Source organism: Cynoglossus semilaevis, chromosome 15 (assembly GCF_000523025.1).
Source record: "Cynoglossus semilaevis isolate Cse_v1.0 chromosome 15, Cse_v1.0, whole genome shotgun sequence".
Lineage (NCBI taxonomy): Eukaryota > Metazoa > Chordata > Actinopteri > Pleuronectiformes > Cynoglossidae > Cynoglossus > Cynoglossus semilaevis.
Genome location: NC_024321.1, coordinates 6,719,026 through 6,742,059, shown reverse-complemented (window position 1 = coordinate 6,742,059; position 23,034 = coordinate 6,719,026). Strand labels below are relative to the sequence as shown.

General features: G+C 39.8%; 1 protein-coding gene across 1 annotated transcript; it reads left to right on the top strand.

Moving 5' to 3' along the window:
- The first annotated feature begins 15,458 nt into the window (after positions 1–15,458).
- phox2bb (paired like homeobox 2Bb) lies at positions 15,459–20,280 on the top strand. The gene is made up of 3 exons (XM_008326671.3): positions 15,459–17,755; positions 18,394–18,581; positions 18,733–20,280. The coding sequence occupies exons 1-3, from the start codon at positions 17,515–17,517 to the stop codon at positions 19,159–19,161; spliced, it is 858 nt and encodes a 285-aa protein (XP_008324893.1). The 5' UTR covers positions 15,459–17,514; the 3' UTR covers positions 19,162–20,280.
- The last annotated feature ends 2,754 nt before the right edge of the window (positions 20,281–23,034 follow it).

The window sequence follows — 23,034 nt, the reverse complement described above, 5'->3', positions numbered from 1 at the left end:
ACAAATTAATAATTTGTTGACATTATTTGTCTGATATTTTTACAACAACATCGTGTAACCAAACATCATAAACAGACTCCAGCCTCCTGACCCCACAGTGACTTCAAACGCCGCCTCCACCCACTCCTTCCTCCGCGGCTCTCTGGCACTCACAGGCCATGTCAGCTCATGCATTGCCACATTTCAGCTTTGGCCCAATGCATAACCCAGATGAATGTAAGTGTTCGCAGAGGAAAAGTCATGTTCTGATGTAATTATCATCTATTGCTTCCTGTAATCACATCAGATCTCTTTTGAACAATAATCTCATGGTGAAAGTCTGGAACGGAGAACAAAGCCCTCCTCCCTGTTTATTGTTCTCCACTCCAGTAAAACACAATCGAATTGAGGACTCGGCTATTAGATTTTTTGCTCTGTAGAATAAACTGAAATCGTATTCTTGCTGGAAATTATCAATACGTCTTGCAGAGCAAAAGTAAGAAGACAGAGCCAAAAGTACAGGCTGTTGGGTGGAGAGATGGGGGAAGACAGGACAGGATGGATGACAGATGAGAACGAGTGGATGAGAAGACTTTCACCAACTGGAAAAGGGATTTATTGACAGACTAAGGTCAGATAAATATACTACGGTTTGCAAATCACATCAAAGACCTCAAATACTGCTCCTTTACAAGAGACGCTTTATTGTACTAGTACTAAGTCCAGTAAATAAAACAGCTGTTCCTGGAAATACAGTACCGGATATGTTTGGTGTACAAAATAATACTTTTGTCACAAATCTGCTTTTAGAGGACAAAGATTAAGGCCTAACAAAAAAAAAACAAAACAAAAAAAACAAACTGATCATTTATCAAGTCGAACACAATGACACTTTTTTGAATGAAAGAACCAAAATCAACATCATTGTCAGCAGATATTAATCTTTCCACAGTCAACAAAAATGTCTGTTGTTGCCATTTATAACACGAAAACAATAATCATGCAGCAACGCACTCTGGTTTCACTTAAGACAAAATATAAAAACTCTTTCTTTACCCAGCTAAGTGACTCTGACAGAGCCGTAGGGAAAAAAAGGGGGAAAAAATCATACTCACAGATTTTGAAGTGACGCAGCGGCAGGTCTGCAGTGTTTTGCATCTGTTTTGTGAAAAAATGATGACAAGCAATAGCTTTAATCCAATCAGCTGACTCCAGACAGTAAACATGGTCAGCGGAAGAAATTCATCCTAAAATGAGATTTTGAAAAAGGAAAAACATTTTGACTCCCTCTTCAACTACACAGCCCAATATGCACAGTCACATTTCATGGACAGGATGATTGAAACGTAAGCAGTTGCCAAAATGCAAAACAGTTATATTTCTGGATTTATTGCTTTTAGATTTTTTGCTAACAGCTAACATGCACCAAAAATGTTCAATAATAAGAGGTTGAAATGAGAAAAGGCCTGCAGCACGGTATGAGATTCAGGTAGAGATGGTAAATACATAATTCCCGAATTGCTAAACTTTAGACTAGAGTGATTATTTTATGTTATAAAAATGTAATATTCTTCTGAATATTTTAGGGAAGGATGCTGCTTTAGAGATTTTAAAAATATTGGTTCATGTACCAAATTATGAAATATTTGCTATTGGAGGAGTAATAAACAAAGCACATTTTCCCTTAGATTTTCTTGCTTTTACCAACCGTGGGAAGATAAAAGGCATTGCCTGCTAGAGAAGACCTTGTCACGGAATTTAATTTACACCAAACAGTAACGTTTTTTTCAGTTATTGAATAGATCCTACTCCGTACATAGCACCCCCTGCAGGTTAATGAGAAGCAGCTATGTATTCTGTGTTTAACATTTCCAATATGAGAATTTTTAATGCCGTACTTTTAGAGGAGTAGTAAAAGAAACTGTACTCAAAGTCAAATCTGTTCACCTGTTTGTGCGGCACCAGGGGGTGGAGGATGCTCAGGCATGTGCAGACGGCTGGCAGCCTCCCTGCTTTCCTCAGTAGCCATCCAACCAACCATCCATCCATCCAGCCAGCTCTCCTGACTCACTTTTCATAATTATTAAATTACATTCCTGGCAACCCATTAAGGAGGACATTCTCTTCTTAACCACCTGCTCTTCCCCCCTCCTCCACCTCATTTTACGCCATCAATCTTTCAGCGTTACCGGAGCCCCTAAAAGCTTTCTGACTGCTCTATAATGGGGGAAAGCACAGGGTCAGGGGGTGCTACAGGACTGTGTGCTCAAGAACAGTGATGCCTCAGCATTCAGGGTGGGGAATGGGACGGGTGGTGGTGTGAGGGGGCAGCAGGGGTCACTCTGTGTAGCCTGGCTGTAAGAGGTCACTGCCTGGACCTTTGGCTCAGTGAAAGAACATGTTTGTATGAGTCATTACTTGACTTCATGTGTGTGTGTGTCCAGTTCAGCTTCGTCATGAAGAAACGGTCTTTTATTCATTGTACATGTATTGTAAATATTTCCATTATGGTTGTAGTAAAACAACAATAATTATGAAAAATAATCAATCCTTGGATGCCACGCACTTGACTTAATTTCACTCAAAGCACCATGTTGGGGCTCAAGCTGTGGCCCATTACATCAGGACAGTTATTTGTACATCATATAAACCAGGATGTCCTGATAATTCAATGGCCTCCAATGAAATATTCCTCAGACTTATTCGAAAACTGTATTCTAATCCCTTTGCAAAACCAAATCTAAAATCTGATTTTTTTTTTCTCTAACTTTCAGATACTTGCAATTGGAATTAAATTTGGCCCCAAATACATTTTATCCTCAACCCACCTTTGGACAAACACTATCTTCTATTGCCTTTGGACATATAGAATTTAAAATCTTAAACTCTGTTTCCAGACTGAAAGTACAGCTTCAGAAAAGTTCATCTACTGCCAGTCAATCTTTCTCTTTGTTTTTACTTTCACTTGTGGGGCATGTTGGCATTTTCACATGCAGTGTGCTCTTTTCACTTTGTTGTTGTGGAGATTCCTTCCCGAGTCAATGTTAAGTGAATAGTATGGTTAGGTTAGGACTTCACCCTGCTGCCTTATTGACTGGCCTGTCAATACCACTGCAGGCAAAATCTATAAGCCCCTCAAACGTTATCACAACATCCTTCTGTGGACATACGTGTTTACTCATGCATGAACAGCCTTAAAGCTCTCACATATAAGGTCATTTATCCTATGTGGCAGTGATCATCAACTGATGGCCCACGGCCCAAATCCGGCCCACCAAGCTGTTCAATCCAGCCCGCGATTTGGATTGCAAAATTCTGATGATCAAAGAGAACATATTGTATCATCCTTATTAACAAAGGCTAAAGTTTTTAAGTAGATTAAGAGATATATAAACCGTAAACATTAAATAAAACTTACACAAAAATATGAATTTTATTTAAAAAACATCCGGTCATCTGACAAATATAGTGTGGGACCCCGATATACGAAAACTCTGCTCTCAGATACAGAAGCTGTCGGCAGTCTGAGTTCCATGCAAAAAGACTGCATTGGTCGAAATCAAGATGTATTTAAATATTCAATTGGTAAAAGACTTTGTGTGTGTATTTTTGACTTTCATGCCACACTGAAATACGCCCTTCCACAGAAGGAATGCTGTACACACTATAGCATTGACAAATCTTCTCTTTTGTTAGCACCAGTGCTACAGTAGCGTTAGCTTTTACATTTAATTTTCCTCGTATCTGGTGACTAGGGAATGAAGCGCAGGTCCTGGCAGCTACAGCAAAGCTAAAGTGTTGTTGGTGTAAACAGTATTAGTGCTGATGAAGGGCTTATGGCTCACCTCACAGCAGTCTGCTCATTACCTAATGCCCAGATCCCAGCCTGTATTATTCACCTCTGACAGCTTGCTGTGTTGCATAGAGAAAACATAAACATTTGCAGAATACAAACACCATCTACTCGTGACACACACCTGAGGACACAGACCAGTATGAATGTGTGCATACTGTTCACAGCTCCTCACATCCCCATATGGTTAAGACACGGAGCGGTTACAAGCTGCACATTGTGTACTATAAACACGCTCAGTCACACACACACATGCACATGTGCACGCACACACACACAGGGAGTATATGAGTAATAAACAACCTTAATAACACCTCTAACTTTTCCTCCTCCTCTCTCTGCTGGCTGTTTAAATTCACATCCCCCTTAACGTCTCTCTAATCTTATTACTGCTGGGCTAATAGCTCTCCTTCTGCTCCTCCCAGACTCTCTGCCCAGACCTTGGATAAAACACACACACACATAATGACTAGAGTGTGTGTTGTTCCTGCTGCTGCTGCTGCTGCTGCAGAGAAGGCACATTTGCAAAGTACGGCCCAGGGAAAAGAGCTGAGAGGAAGGAAAAGAAGGAGAAGAGTTGGCCCTGGTGTTTATATGCATGTGGGTGAATGTTTTTGTGGGTGAGTGGGGGGTGAAGAGGGGGTGATGGATCAGCAGCCAGCTCCACTCTAGATACCCTCCCTCCCTCCCTTGCCTCTGTCTTTTCCTTCCCTGCAATCCCACCTCCTCCTCCTCCTCCTCCTTCTCTTTCTCCTCCTTCTCCTCCTCCCCTTGAGTAAATCTATAGGGAGGGAAGGCAGAGACAGGTGCATTTCTCCACAAATTGAGTTAGCCAAGACATGCCACATCCAATTGGGCTAAATTGATGTGAGAGTTTGTGATGTCTGCCGTGGGTATTACAGCAAAGGTCAGTGTGCCGAGACAATGACATCAATCTGGTCCACGTGGCTGGGCACTCGGGCCCCGCCAACCCCCTGATTCAGATGCAAACCTGCAAACACAGCCAGAAGGAGGAGAGGGCGGACAAACGCTGGTTGCAAACTGGTGGGCATTCAGTGATTGCTTTTCAATGGGAGCTGAGCAAGACCTCAGAACACCCAGTTGTTGACTTTGGATGGTAAATGATGCTGCCGTTGGGGATCAACAAATAGAGCTGGAATAACCTATTAAAAAAAGAATTTACCGTACTTTGATAATAAAGAGTTGTAAAAAGTCAAGTTCAGGCGTCTCCACCTACTTTTTACACATGACCACAGCTGATAAGCCACATATATGTATATGTGATAAACATGCATTAAACTGTGCAACTGTGATATAGGCATTCATACCAATTGTGCTTGTTGATGCAGTCCTCTTTATATAGCAGCAAAATCGAATGACATCTAATGACTGTTAGCAGAACAAGATAAAATGATATTATACACACTATATACTTTTGAACCCTTTTAGGTTCTATTGACCATTTAGTGGTTAACACTACATTTGATTCACTCATTCATTCATACACTGATGAAAAAAATGTTTTTGTGTTGAGTCTTCAATCACAGGTGGAGTCTTGCCCTGTCTTTGCAAATATAATAGCACATCAGCAGCATGCTGTCTGGTGGCTCTAGATTTAGCTCCTGACCTTACAGTTAACTTAGAATAATGTAATTATTCACATCGATATTTGATCCCTTCTCCTATTTCTACTAATAAACATTTTCAGACATTTTTACTTTTATCTTAGCTAAAAATTATAATTTTACCATAATAGTTGAACAATAAATGTTGTATATGAAAGCCACATGAAACCCATACAGGGGCCATAGTTGGCCCCCGGTCCATATTTTGGATACGGGTGTCCCTATGTTAGTACTACATCGTTGTAAATCCAAATGTAATCTCAAAAAGTCAGCAGAAGTAATTTTGCCCATGAACACAAACTGCCAATCACTTTCTGATGCAACACTTGATTGGCAGTGGTTTAAGGTGACTCGGCCTCTTCACTCAGAAAATCCAATAAAAACTTCATCATGCTGTCACCTCTGCCAAACCCCGCAAACCCAGATTTAAGGTCTATGGCTTTCATCCCACCTCCATTCAGAGAGCCATTTTCTGTGATCAGATTAGCGTTATTGCTCCTCTTACGGTTCCCTCCTTCTTCTCACTACCACTCCATATCAGCCCAGGGCTATTGGTTTTCATTCCGTGGCTTCAATCTGGACTTGGACCAGGCCGAGGAAGACCAGTTTACACTGACGTTAATTCTTATAAAAGCTATATGAACAGCAAAGTTCAACTTCTCGCTTTAGAAACTCACTCAATCAACGGGACGTAACATTTGGCGAGAGATCATTTGAAGGTAGATTAACTGCAATATTGAAATAATAATCCATATTCATATATAGTGAAGACACTGTGTTTTCGGATATGTTTCACCTGGTATTGAGTTTTAGCAAAACCAAAAACTGAAGAAAATTAATTTTAACCGTTTTACTTCACTTACTAATTTCCCGAAAAGATGAGTTATTTCATCCGATACTGTAGTGACTCTGATGAACTACAAGTCATCATTATCATCATCTACTTGTTTTTCTGGAACCTGTAGGATGCACATTTACCATAGATGGGTTCAATTCCCCACAGCCGCTGTAGTCCCAGACTGGAGATTTGTCTCTGAAGCAATTTACTGTCATTTGCTGGAGAGTGCTGGCCTGATGCATAAACATGGTTCCTAATATGCCAATTCATCATCAGGCAGTCGGGGGATTCTGGGTGTGTTCTGATCAAATTTGCACCCGGCGATGATGAGGGGCATGAAGGTTTTGCTGCAGAAAAGTGCAGATCCAGCTATTTGTCACATCAGGCCTCTGCAGGGGAGGGTAGAGAGTTACTGCATAGAGATTGGAGAGATAGAAATGATAGTGATGTGGTGTTGTTTACCACTTTGAGGTACGATGACATATCTCAACTTCAGTAGTTATTGATTTAAAAAATATACATAGAAATAAACATCCCAGTGCAGTAGAAGATATTATAACAACATGTAAATGTTAAAAAACATTACTATACAGCTCAAGGTCAAAACGTATTATGAGAGTGGGGGAAAAAGGAATGTTTAAGATGTGTCAGGAGAGGAATAGCAAGGGTTTAATGATAATAAATGGCAAGAAAGCAGTTTAAAAAAGATTAATCAACACTATTCCTAATTTTAAAGATTGTAAGATGTATTTCTTGTGGCTTTCCTGGGATGGCTGAAATACTACTACATTCTTAGTCCTTAGGTCCTATATCACAGTGCTGCTATTGACTAATGGCTAACATCTCAGACTATTTTACTTTTATTGTCACTGCATCTTTTCTTGAGACACAAATATGTATATAAATGTAATTTATATTGGTGCTAAAATATATTAAATAAGATGCACTGTAGGGTCTCAGCAAAATGTGCAGCTCAGTACCACAAAAGAAAACAAACAAAAAGAAAAACAATATTGTGTATGTGCCACTTGGCCTTCCTTCTATTGATTGTGCAGGATCTATCCAATCTACCTCTTCCAGCTCTGTGGCCCAGCAACATCCTTCAGAGCTGCCTTCTGGGAACAGGAAGTGAATCAGAGACTGCAGGGGACAGACACACTCTGATGACTCCCATCTGGCTCTTCTTTAACTATTGCATCCAATCAAATTAGCTTTGATTGATCAACAGGCACTTCTATTGGTTGGTGGCCATTGCTGTATAAATCACCTTCTTCCATCAATATGGATGACCCTGTGTAGGAGAAGAAGAGCAAACATGAAATTGAAGGAACGCCAGTCCCTGGTGTCTAATATACAGCTCACTAATTTGTGGTTTCTGTATGATGGGCATTAGGAGCTTGTATTACTCAAAACATACAGGATTCAACAACATGTCTGTATAATGTATGGGAAATGTCATGACATCTTAGTAAGGAGATTCAAAGATATTTACTGAGCACTCTCTATTTCCCATTTCTACTGCTATGGGTGTTGATACATAAACAACTCCCTACATTTCTCCAAACCCTTAGGTTCATATTTCATAGTTCCTAAAATGCAATATTTCATTATTCAGATTATTTTGTGTATACATGTATACATATATGTAAATATATATGCATAAATATATATATTGTATTTTGTTTTAGCAGTGAACAAGCACTGTTGTGACTTTGAAAACACAGTCAATGTGCAAAAATATGACGAGAAGGAAAACAGGTGATGATATATGTCATCATCACAGTTCTCCAGAACACCCTAGAATGATTGCTCATGTTTGGAATCACCTTGACAAACAACTGCTCAAGAGACAGACAATTTGTAAAGAACAGTCTTAGAATTATTCATAAGATATTTTAACGTAAAAAAAGTTAAATTTTATGACATTTTATAGTTGTTTTTCTTTTTTTGTGTGTCTAGATTCTTCCTTTTATTCAAATCCTTGTGTTTGCCACCTGCGGTTTGTATTTGTGTCTTCATTTGATGAAACAATATTTGTCCAGCTAATATTGTAATGGAGCAGATAATTAGTTCAGTTCAGCCCTTCCTTTATAAACATTAATAGCAGTGGTCTAATGCAGCATTTACCTTTGAATAAGATAATGTATTATGCAATGGGTCAATCAGCATAATAGCTCACCTACTCACTTTGGTGCATTAGGCACTTTAGCGTTGAACTTAAAACTTTGAATGCAGTACACAGTGATGCTACTTAGCTTCAAAGATAATGGGAGAACGTTCTTCTACTATCGCATGTGAACAGGTCTGTAAATCTTGTCCATGCCAGACTTCCTATCAGGACAAGTTCACAAACTACAGAGCTAACTTTAAGAGCAGCTGTGCACAGTGGGAAACATTTATCAGTTCTGTTGATCATTTTTCCACAGTTTGTGTTTACTGGCATCCACATTAGGCACATCCTAGGGAAGTTACATCTTTATACTCTAGACCTACTGAACTGTTAAATTGTTTGTCAAAATCTTTTAATTTTTCCATGATATACTGCATATTATAAAGATGCTTTTTTTTAAATAAAGTACCATGCAGACTAATGTACATTTTTAAAACCCAAATAAACTAGTATTCTTTCTATGTGGCCTGGTAATGTCACTGCCCTGGTGTTTGGAAACCCCCATTCAAGGGCTAGTAAAACAAGATTATTAAAGTGTCTTAAATAAAGATACATTCTTGTGTCTCTTGCACATTACCAAGTGACAGGTTCTAGAATCTAGGGAATATTTGTAGAAAATGTACCACCCTTGGTACCCCTTGTACTATTACACAACACCTCTCCCTGCCTATCCCACTACCCCAGAGGGTCATTGGGGAACCACAGAAGATCTTTTTGTTCCTATCCTCAGTCGCTCTCATTGCTTGACCGAGAGTTCATTGTGTTATCATGTGGTGTGTCTGGGCAATAAATCTGATGGGATGCAGTTTTAGGTCATACCCTGGACCAATCACACAATGTATCAGAAAGCTAACAATACATTGTATCAAAATACTTGTTGAACTTGTTTACTAAGGTCAGAGTAGTAACAGTGTTAGCCCATACAACAGACATGTTACTCTGAGCTATTTAGAGCTTCACTTTTACAATTCTTAAAAAACACAATCAAAATGTATGCTCTTATATGACTGCACGAGTGCAGTTACTGCACTACTAGAAAATGACAGGGTTTATGACCAGTGTCCTGTTGTGTGTTAGACACTACAGGACTCCTTTAAGTATATGGAAATCATAATGCACTGAAGCCATTCAGATATATTTATATATTCAAATACATACATGTCTGATGGTTTATGCAGATGGAGGCTTGGGGCCAATGATATGTACAAGAGAGAAATGACACGTGTTTGGGGCCACAGTAATAATAATAATAATAATAATAATAATAATAATAATAATAATAATAATAATAATAATAATAATAATAATAATAGGAAGAATGTGAAATTAAATTTGGGAAGCTGGGTTGAGAGGTTGGGGGGGTCGAGACAAATTAGTGTCTTTAGAAAGTGATAGCAGGTGTTTTACATGTGGAGGCTTCTTATGCATATTGTAATGTCGCAGCCAAGCGGTGGGTGTAATCAGCATCACAATGCGCTGTATAATAATAATAATAACAATAACCATAATAACAATCAATATCCTCCACAATGACCTTGACGTTTTATGATGGATGGGGAGACACGGTCTACTGTAATTGCGTCCCAACACACTCCCACCTCCCGTCCTCTCCCTGTGTCCCCGCACAGCAGCAGCTTCTCGGCTGACATTAAAAAGCGCTCCATCATCCTCCTGCGCCGCCTTGTCGCCTGCCGCTCAGATGACCATTAATCGCTTAATTCCAGTAAACCTATGTGCGCACAAAGACGTGCTGTCTGCCGCTAAATGCATGTGTGATTAAGCTTTTAGGGCCCGACCACACGGCCATTATTAGCCAGCAGGTCCTTGTATAGAGGGGCCAAATGCCTTCAGGGGGCCCGAGGATGCTCTCTCTCCCTCTCTCTCTGTGTATGTCTGTGTTGGTGGTGGCGTGGGGGTTGGAGAGTTAATGACACTGACCCTCACTTCCCCAACAGCTATTCAGTTCAACAATAATAACGGGTCACGCAGCTGATTTATGAAGCTGAGGCTAATAATTGTCAATCCCTAATGTGGAGGTGGGGGCATTCGGCTGCTGCTGCTTCGTGGGGTATAAGGCGAGGAGCAGGGAGGAATAAAATATGCTCTGACCCCGCATGGGGGTGAAATGCTGACAAAAAGAGGTGGAAAAAGAGGAAGGGGGAAAAATGACAGATGATGCAGTTTTTGCACAATGTTGCCGAGAGTATATGCAGCAGAATCCACCCAGGTCTGCAGTATGCGGGCGCGCGCGCGTGCAAATGTATCTGTGCGCATCCGCAGCTTCTTTCCAGCCCCGCACGGCTGCAATAAATTAATAACAAGCAAACAATGTGTCGTGGAGAGGCAGGATTGAATTACTAAGTTTATTTACAGAGGGGGGAAATCTCATGAAGGCCCATTGACCAACGTTAAACAGCGCGGGATGAAACGATGACAAGAGCTCCGATAAGAATTCAATTCCATCTCATTCCGGAGGATTTTATGAATCAAATTCTTGAACAGTGGCAAGAGATTTAATGATCACATCTTTGCGAAATCTTATTTCCCGAGCGGTCGATGGCATTTCTCTGCGTTAATGTCGACTTAGAGGTTGGAGTAATTTAGTAATTGATTCCTTGCCTGGCTCTGGCCCGTGCCAAGGCCGCGTTCGAGGGTAATATGTTTCCTAATCTTATCCCAGGGAAGAAGATTTTTATGTTAATCCAATGGCCGCTCTCTTGGTCACTTGGGGGGCGGCGCAGATAAGAGTAGCAGAGGGTCCGCAGAGGCCGGAGGAGGCGGTGCAGGAGCAGGAGGCTGCAGCATCTGGAGGAAAAACGGCAGAAAAACATACATGGTGTTAAATGTTGTCCAGAAATGACAAACCAAGGCTTGACAAATACAGGAGATATATATAAGCACTCACACATTAACCAAAATTCCATAAAAACTCAAGTTATAGTTTTACTACAAATGCACATTTTGGAAGACGTGTATCGCAGGTGAGAGGTCTTGTAATAAAAACCTCGTGTTTAACTGAGTTTGAATGTGGATGCAGCTGAAGCACTGGCGTCTTTTGTGCTGCCCACTGAGATAAGACTCCACCACCATCCTTCTAATTGAATTTAGTCTCTTTCCCAGATGTCACTTTCCATCTGTGCGCTTTGGAAACGTGATGCGCCTTCTTTACGCACTGGACGTTAAGAGTATGAATTTCTAGCCCACATTTAACATGTTTCATTTATCACTGCTGTTAAGATCACCGGGTCACACAACATATGGCGAAATTGTTTAAACATAGTCACTGGAAAAAAAAACACACTCACATGTTTTGGTTTGGGGTAAAAAAAAAATTAAAAAACTGTTTTATAGTGGGACAGGGTATTACTGTAGTGCTGTCATAGTTTTGACAGGTCTGCTTCATTCAGAGTACACTCACTATCGCAGCCATGCTTCTAATTGAGTTTAGTCTCTTCTGCTGGTTTCACGTTCCCTCTGTTATCTTGGAAACACGACGCGCCTTTTACGCAGTGATCACCTGTGGCCATGAATAGAAGTCCAACATTCACCATACTTCTCACTGTTTAATAAAAAAAGAAGTTACTACATTTTATAAAATAATAATAAACACAGTCACTGCATTACAAAAAGCTGAAACTGTAAAGCTGGAATTCCACGTTAATCTTCTACGTAAGAAGACTTAGAGTCCACATGACCATTCTAATGAAATACGGTCTTCTCCTGGTGTTACTTTACCTCTGTGCGTTTACAAACGTATTTTCCTTTGTAACCTCGAGTCTGCAAACAGTTCCTAGTTCTTGTTCAGATCTGGAAAACAGAAAAGAAAGAAACAAAGAAAATCAGTGTCTTTTAACCACTGGTGGTGACGTCATACAGTATGACAGCAGTAAATTTACAGATTACATCCCAGTTTGACAAGAACAGCAGGCAAAAGAATATTATTTGCACTGAAGTATTTCCTGTTTGTAAGACCTTTGACTAACTTGTGACGTGGACCCCACATATGGATATCCATACAGTTTGAAAACTGAAGCCACAGACAATAGATTAAGTCATGGATTTTCTTTAATTATCCTACAAAAATAGTGACAACTGGTAAGACAGGACATGTTTTCCTCTGCAACCTCCTAAACAGCTGCTGCTGCTGCTGCTAGTAACTAGGTCTCTCTCAGTAGCATTTGCGCATGTGCGTATTTTACGCACCTGTCTGAGTGAAATTTAGGTATGGATGTATACTGTTCTGTCTTGCATTAACATGTTCTTCTAGTTGTCTTTGCATATATGAGATGATGTGATTATTTAATTTGTGACGCCAAGTGTTTTCTTTTCAGATTCACTGTACAACGTTACATTCTGTTTCCGGCGGATGTACAGTAGTACAGTACAGTATGTCTAAACATACATGGATTTTAATTTGATAGGGGTTTTTTGTCTTCGGAATATCACCTAGAAACTCAATCGTCTGCACTTCAAAAGTGAAGTATCTCATTGAGCCTGATGTCGAATCTCGAACTCGTCGAACATCTAAAATACATTTTTCCAACTCCATCTCCTGTATTTTGCAGGTGAAAACGCCACGGCCTCCTTTCTGTTATCCATCCTGTCAAATTGAGACATCAGACTAAATTGTCACGGGAGTATCTTCCCTGCCCTCCTCCCCCTGTTTCCCCCAGAGTGATTTTTCTTTCTTTTTTTTCATTTATCTGCTCTCCAGCCCCTCCCTCATCACCTCCCCTGGAACACGCGGCCTTATTAATAAGCGTTTTGATAAGCTCAGGATTTCCTCGGGCACAGGAGTGAGACGTAGCGGCAGAAACGTGACAGCGGGACCCGCCCATCGCTCGTTTTCTCTGTTTATCCTGGATCCATCGAATCCATCCGCAGACAATGGTATTTTGTTCCTCCGTTTTGTCCCTCCTGTCGACCCACATTCCTTTATTGCTGAGCAACGACAGTGCGCACTAAACGGAGAGGACTTTCTGCCCCTGTCCCTGTCCATTGTCCGGCACTTTCCGGGGGAATTCGGGGTCTCGCACACATCGCATTCGGCTGATTTATTTAAGTGAAGGCATATGGTTTAGGTCCTTTATTTGCCACATAATTAGGAAATAACGAGCGCTTCATTGGTAACTAAAGGATCATTATGTTACTGTAAATCACTGTTTCACAAGAACTATTTACAAGAGAAAACTAAATGTACACTGTCTTCATTAATGATTGATTACATACACGTGAATTAATGCAACTCTAAAAAAAATAAAAATCCATATTTTTCATTTTGTCCAGTAAAAAAACATTAGGATTTATATATTTGTCCCTTTTCTACACAAAGACATGGTATAAGGTTTAGAAAATAAAATGAAATATGTAAAAAGATAAAAATGACAATTTTAAGACATAATAAAGGAACATAAGAAGTCACAACATTAAGAAAAAATAATTAATGTAGGTGAATTCATTAATAGATTCAATTTAAAAAATAAAAATAATTAAAAAGTCAGAAGTATGAATATAATTTTAAGATTAAGTTAATATTCCGATAAAGAAAATTTGGTAATGACACCAGGAATTTCGAGAATAGTCACATTTAAGTCAACCTCATTAATGTTAATACCAAAAATCCTAAGAAATAAATGCAAACATATTTTACTTAAGCATATTAAAATTAATATTTTCAAATATATAAAAATATAATATTAAAAAGTCCGTGTTGTGTGGTAGAAAACGGACAATTATTTGTTGCCATATAATTACATTTAAAGTGTATTTTTTTAAATACAAAAATCTTTAGAAATGTATCATTTAATATTATAAAACCTAAAATTATGATTAATCTAAAAACAAAACTACAGAATACTGCACTGATTAATCTGCCGTACTCTGGTCTTTTTGTGCACAGCTGCATTTCTTTTTTTAAACAAAACTTCTTTTTTTCATCCATTATTTTCCTCCACAATCGCTGACGTGCTGCAGTGTGTTTCTCCTTTTTCATTCCTCTGTGTACATTGTCTTCTCATAGATCAACCACAGCCTCTTTTTTTTTAGAAGAAAAGAATAGAATAGAGTCAGAAAAAAAAAACCTTAATTCTTCCCTCCTGACACAACACCGCTCCTATTATGTAAATGTTTTCTTTTTGGATTCTTCCCTCTGCACACACACGAGCTGGGAGCCCAAAGTTGTAGCAAATGCTTAATTTGATTATTGAAACCAAAGAGCCAAATGGTTCCGCGTCCTCCTTCCACGCGTCTGGCAGCGAGAAAAGAAGCCATCTCTGAGAATTAATCTAATAACGCTCAAAGAAACCAGGAGTCTTTTCTGATATTTCGCCGAGGCAAATACAATTATAGCTTTTAGTCTTGGGCTTTTTCTTTCACTTGAGGCTGCTCTTTATTCCACCAGTCCACCACTGAAACAACGTCCTCCTCTTTTATTCTTTCAACATCTTTTAATTATTTCTGCTGCTGCTGCTGCTGGTGGTGGCGGAGTCGCAGCCACAGTCTGATGGTCCGATGTGATAATATTTACACCGCACGGGCTTAAAGAAATATTTTAATAATTTAAATTTATCGTTCGGTGTTTTTTTCCAACATAAAGGTTAATTGTAGAAGAATTCCTGAATTCGAAATAAGAGCAGGTGATTTTGTTTTCAAAATAAAAGCAGGTTTGGGGCGTTTCGTATTGTATTTCCCTGGAACCATAGAATTCCAGGGAAAACACAGGTCAGGAAATAATAGGCTACATATATGAGAAATACATTCAGTGTGTTCAACATAACTGCTGAAATAACTGCTTCAGTTTTCCTAAATTAAAATTCAAGTTTCTGCCTTAATTTTATAATTACCTTTTTTTTTCTAATTCAGAAAACTCAGTATTCTATTTACACACATATATATTTATATATTTATTCGTGGGTTATTCGTTGTAATTTAAAGCGTTCCTACGGCCTTTTTATCCTTGTTATTATTTCTCTGTTGATTTGTCTGTACATAACTTTTCCCTATCCTTCTTTAATTGTGCTGAAAACTGGGATCAATAAAAAAGAACTAAAATCTAATCAAAGCTCTGAGCTTCTCCAGAAACGAGCCAGCATGGTAAAAGAAATCCATAATAATGTTATAACAGGTTGTGAGACAACAGTTTATAATATCCAGTGTCCAAACTCATATCGAGATAAAGAAATATAGATGAAGGGGGAAAAAAATCGAGGTTGAAAAAGGAAATCTGTGGGATTATGATGTGGAATAATGCAGCGATGGGATTATATTTAATCACGCAGATCAATCGAGGAAATCTGAGGAAAATAACACACACAAATCTAATCCACGCACGATCATTCATGTCGCTGTCTCTTCGTCTTACCATCATTTAGGAAAAAAACACAGACACACAGACACACACTAAGGACTTGAACTCAGAGAAAGAGAGAGAGCGAGAGAGAGAGAGAGAGAGAGAGATAAGGAGAGAAGAAGAAGAAGAAGAGAAAGAGAGACAAACCCTTCACCTTATTACACAAACCGAATTACGGCCAATATTGTGAGCCTAAGAGGTCTGATGAAAGCTTCAGCAGTTCGTTACTTTCATTACAGAGATGTTATTTGGCCAAATAAAGGGAATAATGAAAGTAATAAAGACAATTACAAACTCATTTGAATCATAACAAAATGCAACGGAAGTTTTCTGAGGGTTTGGAGAGAGAGAGAGAGAGAGAGAGAGAGACAGAGAGAGAGAGATAGAGAGAGAGAGAGAGATGTGCAAAGGAGTGGCCAAAAAAGGGTCACGGAAATTAAACCACGGATTTGGTTAAAGGTCCTGTGCGTAAAAGTGGAATAAAATGAAAAGAGAACAAGAGATTGTATAGTGGTGGTGTCAAAATGACAGGAGTACAATGAAAAAGGGAAATAGTGTTTTGATGACAGCAGCTCTGTCAGGTGGCAAAATGTACATTTTACGCAAGGAAAAACATGATTCAGACATTAAAATGCTCTTTCACGGTGAATATACGGTAATTTCACAAACAAGAAATGAAAACATCAAGCAGAGATGTTTCTGATACGTACTAGTGCGAATCAATGGAGATCATTTGTGTACTTTTCAATTGAGGAGGCAAGTGTAATACATCTGGTGGAGATGAGGAAAACGATGAGACGGAACCCGGCTGAAAATAAATGCAATTTTGGCACATTTTATGTACAAACCACAGAAATACGTCCATAAAGACCACAATATGTTTGTGACATACTTGATAATGGTGCATGCTACCATTCGGCTGCCTCGGTATCACTAAATGGACAAAAACAGCGGTAGTAGCTGCAGGAGCCGCCGTATTCGTGGGTATAGGCAGACAGAAAGCTGAGGCAGAGAGGGGGGAATACTATGTGAAATCCTGCCCAAGGTATACAGTCGCTTAAAAGGCTTAAAAGCCTGGAGAAAATTGGATCAGGGAGAATCGTCACCCAACTTTCATTATTTCCAAGTGGTGTGATTGAATTAAAGGGCAAGATGGTGGTTGGAGAGAGGGAGCGGGGTGGATGGGTATGGAGAGGGGGTGCGTAATGGCGTGGTATTAAATTCTAATTAGAGATGCAGGGGATCAATGATAGGGAGGTTGGACAGCCCGGGCCCCCAGTGCCAGCCCAATAGACTGATGAGTTATTGTCATGTAAAAAAGCGCTAGCAATAAGACCAAACGCTTTGCTATTGTCCAAGCGGAAAGAGCCAAGTTTATTATGAGGACTATATGCTCTAGAGACCTCGGGCTAGGCGGCTCTTAGGGGGCTTTTCATAAAACAGGGCTAGGTTCCTATAAAGGAGGCCACTTTTGGAGCAGGCGCTGAGCAGTGAACATCTACAGGAGTCCAGCCTCCTTTCCATCCAGTTCAAACCAAAACCAGACATCTTTGCCCCCAGTCTCAGACGCGCGTCGACATTATTCTTTTCTTTTTTTTCAATACATATATTTTTTCCTCTCCAGAACCCATTTTTGGGGTGTTTCTATTTGTCTTTTTTTCCCTGGAAGTGCAGCTTTCTCACTCCACCGAAACTTCTCCAATGTATAAAATGGAGTATTCTTACCTAAATTCCTCTGCCTACGAGTCATGTATGGCTGGGATGGACACGTCGAGCTTGGCATCGGCCTATGCGGACTTCAGCTCGTGCAGTCAAGCCAGTGGTTTTCAGTACAATCCCATCAGGACCACTTTCGGTGCCACCTCCGGCTGTCCGTCCCTCACTCCCGGCTCCTGCAGCCTGGGGACCCTGCGGGACCACCAGAGCAGTCCTTACGCTGCGGGTAAGTTCAAAAACAGGCAAGCGGCTCGCAGCCGCAACCCCGGCTCGTGTTATAGCTCGCCTTGATTGCATTTGAAAATGGAAATGTGTTTAGTATTTACCAAACGAAATTTGCTTACACAAATGAAAGAATTTATCACGTTAGAAGCGATTGCAGGCAAGCGGTAATTCGGTTACGGGGTTATACTATCCCAGTCACACCCAAAACCGCCAACAGAATTATCGTAAGCTGCCAAAATGATAGGCATAATTTATTTACTTTGCGACGAGACATAAAGCTTCGGAAATAATTAGATAACCAAAGACTAAAGCTCATTATTGACACGGAATTGGAGTTACAGTAGCAACAAGCGGCGCGGACGAGGCAACATTATGACAAGTTCTCAAAGTGGAGCCTCGATCTGAGGAGCAACAATTAGTTTAAGATTACAATTAACCGCATCACGGGTCAGTAACGTTATCAGTCCACGACTAATTCACAGACAATCACAGACACGATCTGCCGTGAAGACTTTTCTTCTTCTTCTTCTGCTACAGCAGCTGCAGCAAAACCATAACTGGATTTTATACAAAATTTGACTTTACCACATTTTCACCCACTCCCACAGATAAATCCTGACGTGTCATTTCATTTCACAGTGCCCTACAAACTCTTCACGGACCACGGTGGACTCAACGAGAAGAGGAAGCAGAGACGCATCCGGACCACGTTCACCAGCGCACAGCTGAAGGAGCTGGAGCGGGTTTTTGCTGAAACCCACTACCCTGACATCTACACCAGAGAGGAGCTGGCACTTAAGATCGATCTGACTGAAGCCCGTGTCCAGGTACACACTGCCACACCTGCTGCGCAATTACGCACCGTTACGCACGATTGGATTTATCACACTTTAAACCGTTCTACCTTAAAAGTAACAATTCGTGTACATTTTTGTTATTGGACCAGAAATAATATTCGAACTGTTTTCCAATTTTCAGGTTTGGTTTCAGAACAGACGTGCCAAGTTTCGGAAGCAGGAGCGAGCAGCTGCAGCGGCCGCCGCGGCTGCCAAGTCCGGTTCCGGGAAGAAGTCTGACTCCAGAGACGAAGACAGCAAAGACACCAAATCCACTGATCCAGATAGCACAGGAGGACCGGGCCCGAACCCGGTGCAAACCTCCAACTGCGGCGGACCGAGTCCCACCGGCGGGCAGGTCAACACCAGCGGGAACGGACAGGTGGAGCAAGTCAAGACCTCGGTGTCTACCGGTATGGGAGTGACAGCACCGAGCCAAGGCTGGGCCACCGCCCCGGGGACCATCACATCTATCCCGGACTCTCTGGGCGGGCCGTTCGCCAGCGTACTGTCGTCTTTGCAGAGACAGAACGGAGCCAAAGCGACGTTAGTAAAGACCAGCATGTTCTAATGAAGACAAGCAGAACAGAGGAAGAGAGAGAGAGTGAGTGAGAAAGAGGGAAGATTCATCCTTCTCCTAAGACTGAAAAGCAATTCTCCGACGGACAATAAGAATCAAAACTTTAAAAAAAGACGAACATCTCCTTTTGTTTTTATTTGCGACGTCCCTTCTTACCCTCTCGCTGTAAAATATCCATCTTAGCAAGTCATACTGTCTTACAGTAGCTATTTTGTTTCCTACAACAAGTGAATGAAATGTTTTAAGCCACTCAAGGACTGAACAGCCAGCGTGAAAAGATTATTTTAATGCGCAATATTCAGACGATTCGTACGGGGAAATCCCACCAAATCCACATGTTCCGCACGATTTAAGGAAAAAAACAAAACAAACAATAATGCATTAAGTCCAGACTGGATGAAGTGACTTGTTAAGGTGAATATTTGTGGCAAACAACGACGGATGGCTCTCTCTCTGTCACACACAAGAACCCGCAGCCTGAACCAACATTAATCCAACAAGTCCAGGACGCACCTCGACCCTTTGCTTCTTGGAACTTTTCTTTCCTTTCAGAGTTTAGTTTCTTTAAATTATCCACATAAACAATATAACTTCCTCCGCAGAGTGGGAAAGAAAAACAATGGCACAAACTTAATGCAAATGTTCACCCCTTCTACAGGAAACCTGTGTGTTTTGTGTGTCTTTCTACGGCAGTGTTTTTGTGGCTCAAATTGTATAGTGTTAATACGTATTACTGTCTCCTATAGTTGAACCATAGGCCATTATTCCTCGTAGCTCGGTCATACAAAGTCTTTTTGGATGTTTTACAAAACGATTTCCCTTGGAAGAATTTATTTTGGGTAAAAAAGAACATAGAAAACAGGGGAACTGGATGCAAACATTGTATTTATTTCTATATAATTTGCATGTTGTCTCTCTGTCTGATTTCATTTACAATGACCCCCCCCTCCCCATTTTTGTGAGCATTTATGTAACATGTTTTTGTCCAGGATCTGAAAGTTATTTATATGTAGGTAATGGATGCTTATATTTAAGAAGGAAATATTTCTACATGTGCACATAGTTTTCCAGGTGTACCATTGAAATGGTTGTTGATGATAAAAAAAATAATAGTCCAAGTTCAATGTGTCATGTTTTCTCATTTTAAATTATTGTAAAACTAACAAAATTCGTTAATTTATTTTAAATAATTTCTTTTCTGTATATGTTTCTTTTTACTTAAACATTACGCAAAGACGGAACTTGGAGTAGCTTTCTAATCAGAAGGCCCGCTGGTTCAGCACCATGGACAGCACAGAGTGGTTTATCGTCGAAAAAGCTCGAAAAGGCGATGACACAAACGGACAACGATTTAGAGTCATTTCAGAGAAATTTTCATTTCGAAAGCCAACCAGTTCAACGGCAAAACTCATCGATAATATTATAAATCGATTATTAGATGATGATATTAATATTTTGTGACGTTGGAGACGTTTTTGACGACAATGGAACTATTTCGAGTAAACAAGAGCATTTGTTTGAGAAATCAATTTTTTTAGTAATCAGAACAAACTGGTTTATTAAATATTTCTTTACGTATTAATTTTGAATAACTTAAAACTAAAAATAAACGTTAAAGGCACGGCTATGTCCAAAAATGCGAAGCACAAAGTATTCGTTCATGCCCTAATCCGAGCTTTAATAATAATAATAATAATAATAATAATAATAATAATAATAATAATAAGTGATTGCTACCCAGCTGGGAATTTTTTAATCCAACAATCATTCCTCAGCCACACAGTGATATTTCCAATGTTGGACCTTGGTGTGGTTGTGTCATTAAACTACAGTAAATGCGTATACTGGCGCATACTGAAGATTTGACACGTGGGTGATCATTGCTGTTTTCCAGGTCTGACCCACAAATCGACATACTTCATCTATATTTACGTATATTTCAGCCTATATTCCCGCTTTTCACGGCCCAGGACACCACATTCTTACAAAATTGACTGATGTTTGTTTTTAAATCATTTGGCCACATCCCTTTGCATTTGGAACCACTTCAGGCTCATATCCATTTTGTCTAGGCCAGATGAAGGCCAGAGCTTTGCTGCATCATTGCCAGAAGTGGTCCACACCTGCATACTGTCTGGGATATCACAGCCTGTGCAATAAGCAGGAGGAGTAAAGTCAGAAGTGATACTGCCATTAGAATCGTACCAAATTTAAGGCAGGTAAATATTACAGGACGACGAGGAAAACATTTAGTTTATGACATTTTATTTATAAACATACAGTATATGCTATAAATGCTGTTTGCATTGAACATCAAATTCATCTATATTTGGAATAGTAGTGTTCAAAGTGAATATTACAATAAATACACAGACGTTAAGGTTTTCCATTCCCCAGCTAGAGAAGACCGTCTGAATAGAGAGCTTCGTCTCAAAGATCCTGCTATAAGAGACTCGGCTGTGTGAGATTTATTTATCAACTAAAGGAGGAGAAGAAATAAAAATCGCACAAAAGAAACAGAAGCTGAAAAACACTGTAGATGGAAGAGAAGAACCCAGAGAAGCTTGGCTAAGGGCTGGACGAAGAGGAGAGGCTGCTATAGTTTGGCTTCACGTCAGAAAATCTTTTGGTTTTTTTTGGCTTAAACATGCATTCAAAAGACATAAAGACAAATATATAATCATGGAGCTTCTCACATACATTTTCATAAAAATAAAAAAAGCAAAAAAAAAAAAAATCATCCAACTGGCGGCACACATCTTCAGTTTAATCCAACTGCGTTCTGAACAGGTGCAAGTGCTGCTGGTTTATGAGTCTGCATAAAGCACACACACACGTAACATGTATTGTGATTTTCTTTTGTTAATACATGTATATTTATATTCATATTTTCATATTCTATTTAAGAATCCTACAGCTGAGCAATTATCAAAATTACTGCATTGAATAATGAGATTTTCTTTTCAACGCTCTTGAGTGAAAACATTCAAAAGAAATCAATGGTTTACCCTGCAGATTACACAGAATACATATAATGTATATTTTTAAAATACCAACAAGGTCAAATTTATTTTTGAATTCTTTTAAAAACTCATCCTCAAAGAGCAAGGAGTTTCAAACAAAGTACATTAGCCGTGTTAAGGAAGCTCACAGTATTTGACTTTGCCTACAGAAACACTATTAGGTGAAAATACCAGACCTAAGCTTCCTATGTAAATAAACTGTTTTCAATTCCTTGCCCTTGGAAATGACTTTAAAAAGAAAGAAAGAAAGAAAGAAAGAAATCTTGATTCATAGTAACTTTGTCCCCGAGTGTTTAGTCTTTTGTTTTAATCTCTGCCAAAATGACCTGGGGACAAAGAGAAGCGTAATCGCTGTCAGAGTAAGCAGGAGTGTTCAAGTCAAGTCAGGTCTGTGTGTTGTCATGGAGAGCTGCAGCACGTTTCTCTTTCTCTCTGCAATCTCAAGAGTTTAAATTTGGCCAACCTCCTGCTTGTGCCCCCCCACACCTCCCCACCTTTACCTCGAAATTAAAAAAGAAGAAGAAATAAAACACCAGACTGCAGCAGCTGGTGTTTTATTGCATCACCTTTGCTTCCTTAAGGCACATTTTCAAAGTCCTGACCGGGGAACAACCTCCTCTGACCCAGCAGCTGTTATTGTCCCGGTGATGAACTACATCCATACTGTGTGTCTGTGTGTGTGAGTGTGTGCTTATCAGATTACTTTGTTCTGAGCACAACAAGTAGAAAATAGAGATGTTTGTTTGTTTAGGCCAAAGAATGAAAAGAACATAGAGGGGAGTTCATAGTGACCTTGGTTTTACTTTCTGATGTCACTGCTGACTAATATTTATCTCCAGAT

Coding starts and splice junctions, on each gene's coding strand:
- phox2bb (XM_008326671.3), top strand. CDS start 17,515: ATGTATAAAATGGAGTATTCTTACCTAAATTCCTCTGCCTACGAGTCA. Junction 17,756..18,393: donor GAGCAGTCCTTACGCTGCGG/GTAAGTTCAAAA, acceptor TTCATTTCACAG/TGCCCTACAAACTCTTCACG. Junction 18,582..18,732: donor TGACTGAAGCCCGTGTCCAG/GTACACACTGCC, acceptor TCCAATTTTCAG/GTTTGGTTTCAGAACAGACG.